Genomic DNA, 6,000 nt, shown 5'->3' with positions numbered 1-6,000 from the left:
GCCGCCCTTCTCTCCACACACGACTCGGCGGCTGCTTCTTCAAGTCATACCTGCTTACCCAGTTCCCAAGACCAAAACGAAAAGCACTTTTCTCTCTCACACTCTCTCTCTCCCCGTTGCTTTCAACAACCTAAACTCCCACCACCACACAACCCTCGTCAATAAACATTAAACACCTGACCACCAGGCGTCACCACTATCAATCACCGCCCTCCACAGCCACTCACCACCACCAACCGGAAAAAAAAACAGACGGAAAGACACAAAAATGGATTCCAACAACGTCAACAACAACTTCGGCGCTGCTGCCGGACCCTTCCCGACATTCAATGACATGGAGCAGATGTCGGAGACCCCTCAGCGCGGGTCCCACCACCGCCGGGCTCACTCCGACACATCCTTCCGCACCCCCAACTTCGACGACCTCCTCCTCTTCGACCCTTCCGACCTCGACCTCTCCTGCCTCGCCTCCCCCAACCTCCCGCCACGTGGCAGTGACAGCGACAACATCGCCATGTTTCTCGAGTCCGACGACTCCTCGGGGGGCCAACCACCCAACCCCTTCTCCTCCACTCCCAAGCCCACCGCTTCCTCCGGCTCCACCGCCACCGCTGCCCACCTCCGGAGCCTCTCCGTCGACTCTGACTTTTTCGACGGCCTGGGCCTGGGGGATTCAGGCAGGGAACTGACTGGGGGGCAGAGGTCTCGATCCCACAGGCACAGCATCTCGATGGACGGTTCGTCTATCGAGGCGGACTCGTCGGTGATCACCCTGAACGGCTTCAAGAAGTCCATAGCTCCTGAGAGACTTGCTGAGCTCTCTCTGACCGACCCTAAGAGAGCTAAAAGGTTGCTCCTTTTCTTCTCTACTGGTGTTATTTTTTACAGGTTTTTTCTTCAGCAAATATCGATCAAATTGTTTGCGATCGAATTAATGTAATTAAACTGAGGGGAATTACATCTTATTTGATACGGAAAATGGATTTTTTTTGCTTAAATTTTGTGAATTATTTTGGTCTCTCTTAGTCTTAACATAGTTTTGTGGTTGAAGTTTGTGTTAGGAAAGAAAGATTTGCGTTTTTTGTTTGTTTTTTGTGCGTGTTTTTATATTTTGGGTTATCTTTGTGGATATTATTTGATTGAATGAGAAATTGAGGGTTGTTTTTTAATTTTTAATTTTTTATTTTGTGGTTTCGTAGGATTTTAGCTAATAGGCAATCCGCTGCGAGGTCCAAGGAGAGGAAGGTGAAGTATGCGAATGAGCTGGAGAGGAAGGTGCAGACTCTTCAGACCGAGGCGACCACCCTCTCCGCCCAGGTCACTCTGTTACAGGTATATTACCTAAGACCTTGACCTTTGTCGCTTTGTAGAATTAGAAGTATCATTTGGGCTAGACTTTTCGGTATTACATGCTAAACCAATGAAACCCACAACTTGGCTTGTTATGATGCAGACGTTTCATGCATTTTCATTGCAAATATGGTATTCTCTGCTTTGTGAGGATCGTCATGAAGTTATTTGTTTATTGATGTGCGTGGTTTGGTTTGAAAATTTTTGCTGTGATTTTCAATGATCCAGGATAGGAAAATGTGCCGTTATTGTGTTTTTTTTGAGAAGAGTGCCGTTATTGTGTTTAGAATGTACTTTATTTAAGTGATAGTTTAACTTTGATTACGATCTTTATTTTGGTATGATTTTGAACTTCCATTAACAACCCAAGAAGGAAACGTACACTTACATAGTACACAATAATAATGTGTGTTGATCGAGTTTCAGTGATGATAATTCGCTTATGTAAATCTACGTCGTTGCATGTTTCCATGTAGTTATCTTTCCAAAATAAACCCTAAGTTTGACATGCTTAATCCTAACATGCAAAGTAACGTGTTTTTAATCATATGTTCATGGTATGAAGAATCATCTACAAAAACCATTGTTACATGATAACTATTTGTGTATGGAATTGCTGCGGTTTTCAATTTTTTTTGGGTTTTATCGCTTTTTGGATGTCTGCATCTGGTTACATTATATTTTGGTGCATCCAAAACAGATCCGGCTACATATTTAGAAGGATGTAAATGGGGCACATTATTAAGGGGGAAAAAGTGTTATAACCTACAACAAATACTGTACTTTAAAGTTTAAACCAGGATTCACTTTCTTGTTGAAGGTCGTTAAACATTTGTAGTGTGTAGTTACCGTAAACCTGAGTTCTTGTGGTACATTAATCGAGTTGGGAATAAGTGCATTGGCCACTTTCTCCGTATGTCTTTTCGACTAGCGAGCTCTGTCCAAGTCATATCCAGACCCAGCAGGCCTCTATATTAGACAATGCAGGCTTCCTTGGTAGTAGGTTTCTTAAACGATTGAAGCTTTAATATTAGAAAGTAGGTTCCAGGAACTTATAAAACTTTGTCGCCAATGACATGCTATTGAACCATGAATGCAGTAATAGATGCATACTAGTCATGGAGAATTGAAGAGTCAAAAGTTACAATCAAACTTGAGCCCTCGTAGATGTCATTGTATGTTCTTCTTAATTTGTTTGATTAGGAAAAAAGCCAAACAAGTTTGCTGCAGTTTAAGGGTCGTTGTCTGGTTTTGGACTCTTGCTTTTTGGCAGAGGTTAAAACCAAGATGTTTCTAAAGGGACTTTGTTGTGTGACCCAGTTTTAACTTATAGTATATGTCCTTATAAAACACAGCAAGTTTGTATAGCACATAGTTCAGGTAATTCAGATGTCTCAGTTTAGGATTTTAGTCGGAGAATCAGATCTGGATAACAGTAATTTTCTTTTTCTTTTTCCCTAAATATAGGTGAAGGTTTTTAGTTTAACACCACATTATAATGGCATCCTTATCGGTCTATTTAGCAGGGAGAAAGGTTACTAACCAAGATGCCCAAATTCGACATTTTCTCAAATTATATATTCTTCAACAAATTACACATTGTCACCATAGTTCCTGAAGACACAGTAATTGATTTGCATGTTTCTGCAGCTGTCTAAATGATGGAATGTGTATCTGTCATTGTCTCTACTATTAACATGTGCTGTATTCTTTTGTTACGGAAACTAATTGTATCGACTTTGCAAACATTTCGGATGTGCCACATGACTGCATATTTCATGTCTCTGCCCTTTAATAATTGGTTGGTTATTAAGGTTGGGTATTCAATGTTTCTAAAAGTAGCCTCTTATTATATTCCTACTTCCATCCCTTGTCATTTTTGTAAATAGTCATAACTGATTTAATTTCTTCACGAGCTTTAGTAGTTTGCCGGTACAACCGTAAAACCAGAGTTTATCATGTTCTGTAAGTTGGTTGAATGTTGGAGTCGCCACAAAACTTAACTAGAAAGACAAATAAAGCAAGGTTACAATCACAATTCAAAAAGTTCTCGTCGTGCTTATACAGCTTATCTATGGTGCAGAGAGACACTACTGTCATAACTGCTGAGAATAAGGAGCTCAAACTTCGCCTACAGGCTCTGGAGCAACAATCACAGCTTAGAGATGGTACGAGTTTCATTTCATACGTTTGTGCTAAATTTTAACCGTCTGTTCTTTTAAAATTATGTTATAGTTGCCGTTTGCTTTATTTTACGCCTTCAGCCTTGAGTGAGAAACTTAAGGAGGAAGCGCAGCGGCTTAAGATTGAAGCCAACCAAATCCGACCCGGGGCTGGGAATGGAAACCCTTTCTACGGAGGGCTCCCCCCTCAGTATGGTCAGACCCAGCTCCACCAGAACCAGACCCAGCACCAGCACCAGCAGCATCACAACCAGGGCGTCGCCAGTGGGCAGGCTCACCCGAGCTACATGGATTTCAACGGGAGGGCATAGAAGCTCTCCAAGAAATCATTAACCACAGTTTAGGTATTTCATAATGTTTTTCGAATTAGAGGAGGGTAGTAAATCTCATCAAATAGCTTCTTGTACATACTACATACATACAGATCATGTATATGTATGTGGTACAGGACTTAAGGCTGTGAAGATTGCTGCTCACACCAGTACACACAGAACCCCACAGTTCCCTGTATCAGTTAATTTAAAACTACAGATTAACTCTTATGTTATTATTATCATTTCTAGCAGATTAGAATATCATTTTTAGAGTCCAAATCTTACCGGAACACCTAGTTATCGTCGTTGTACTTGTCGAACAAGCAACCTCAAGGGTTTGAACTGTTGGTTATGCAGCGGTTGTATCATCATATATTGTGTTGGCCCCCCTTGCTAAGGAATGTCAATGTGTCTTCTTTCTGTTATGATAGATTCAGAAATTGTTGTTTAATGGTTTTGTTTTCTTCTCTCTTCTTTGGGTTTACATTCCAATTTTCAAGCTTGTCACTGCTACAAGTGCGTACAAGTGGCGACTCTCATCTCATTTTGTCGCCCCTTGAGAAATTTTTTCCCATACATGCGTGGCACAACGGGGTCCAAGGCAACCGCATTATGACGTATAATTTGTTTGGATACTGCCACTGTCATATGCCAGGTCGGGATGGAACCAAAACACCGTGTGTGGAGCGATTCTTCTCTTTGCCCGGTCGGACTGCGTCCAAGAGTGGTGGTCTGATCGAAGGGTGGGGCCTGAGAATTTGTTCTACGTATGAGGGAGGTAGTTTTGCTCACTACTCTCATGTGGTGGTAGTGCTTACTATTCTATTTGTTATCACTTGATGAGTATAAATTTTGAGATTTATGTCTATTCACTACACAGATTTTGAAATAATACAAATCTCGAAATTGAAACTCGTCTAACGATAATCACTATCACTTGAGTGGAGTCTAAAAACTTAAGGGTCATTTGTTGCGTCACAAAACGAAGGATAATAATTGGCGTGTCTTGTCAATGAATGAAATTATTTGTGAAAGTTGATGACTAAAGAATCATTTGAGTCGTTATAATGTGTATTAAGTCCATTATATTAATGAGGGAGAAGAACAAATATCACATGCAAGTTTGGTGAGCATGACATGTTCCTATTTTATATTTCATTAACATCTATCCAATTATATAATTAAGTATGTTGTATTATGTACACATACTACTGGACAAGAAAACAATTATTATAACAAAAATCAAAGATAGAATAGTGTGTTATCATATATATATATATAGTAGTAGCTTATGTTCCTTTCTAACTGAGTTCTAGGTTTGACTTCTCCTTTTAAAATATTGTTTGTACAAAGTAAAATAAAATAAAAAGTAATTGGTAAATTGTCCTAATGAATAGGGTATTTCTACTCAACTTACTGTATTTCGAGTTTAAACCTTCCTATCTTTAACGTAGATAGAATCTTACTTGTATTAAAAAAATAGTGCACAATATATAGACACATTTAGTGGCGAATTTATGATTTGAACTTTGAGGGGTTCGAATATTAAAGGTCCATGATTTTTAAATAGAAACATACAAAGTTCAAGTTTTATCCATGGAGGTAGTTCAACGAACACTTGGTGGGCTTATTGTCATTTGCCGAACCATGTTGTGCATATGTTAACGTTTACTAAAGTAATATGATGAGTGTTATCGAGGGCATTTATTGAGTGTTGTCGAAGAAACTTGTAGAACGCATTCGAGATATGTCTACCAGGTATTTGAATTCTTAATTTAAAAAGAATTTCTTGTTTTGTTTATTTCTTATAATTCTGGTTTGATATTAATTATTGTACATGTGATTATATAGATTCCTAGTAGGTTGTATTTAGGATATTAGAACATCTAATTCCTTTATGATTATATTACTTACAAGGCAATGAATCCTTCCAGTTTACCATAAATAAAGGCACTAGCTATGATGAATAATACATAAGATTCCTCAAGCTTTCCTCTATCCCGCTCTGCTGCTCTCTTCCCTTCAGTAAAATAGGTTACACCACGTTATTAACACGCTCATGACATTGTGTTAAGGAACTTAAGGTTATTTTGCTACAAACCCATTCACAAGATTCAACATCTACAATCCAAGTTCTTCTACAACTCAATCTA

The 6,000-nt window shown here is 39.2% G+C and overlaps 1 protein-coding gene across 1 annotated transcript; it reads left to right on the top strand.

Annotated features, from left to right (window-relative positions):
• On the top strand, positions 1–4,272 carry LOC103444633 (transcription factor VIP1). The gene is made up of 4 exons (XM_008383586.4): positions 1–849; positions 1,200–1,332; positions 3,434–3,518; positions 3,615–4,272. The coding sequence occupies exons 1-4, from the start codon at positions 269–271 to the stop codon at positions 3,842–3,844; spliced, it is 1,029 nt and encodes a 342-aa protein (XP_008381808.2). The 5' UTR covers positions 1–268; the 3' UTR covers positions 3,845–4,272.
• The last annotated feature ends 1,728 nt before the right edge of the window (positions 4,273–6,000 follow it).

The sequence above is a fragment of the Malus domestica genome, chromosome 10 (genome assembly GCF_042453785.1).
Source record: "Malus domestica chromosome 10, GDT2T_hap1".
Taxonomy (NCBI): Eukaryota; Viridiplantae; Streptophyta; class Magnoliopsida; order Rosales; family Rosaceae; genus Malus; species Malus domestica.
Note: the sequence above shows the minus strand (reverse complement) of the source record. Positions and strands in the feature narration are given on the sequence as shown.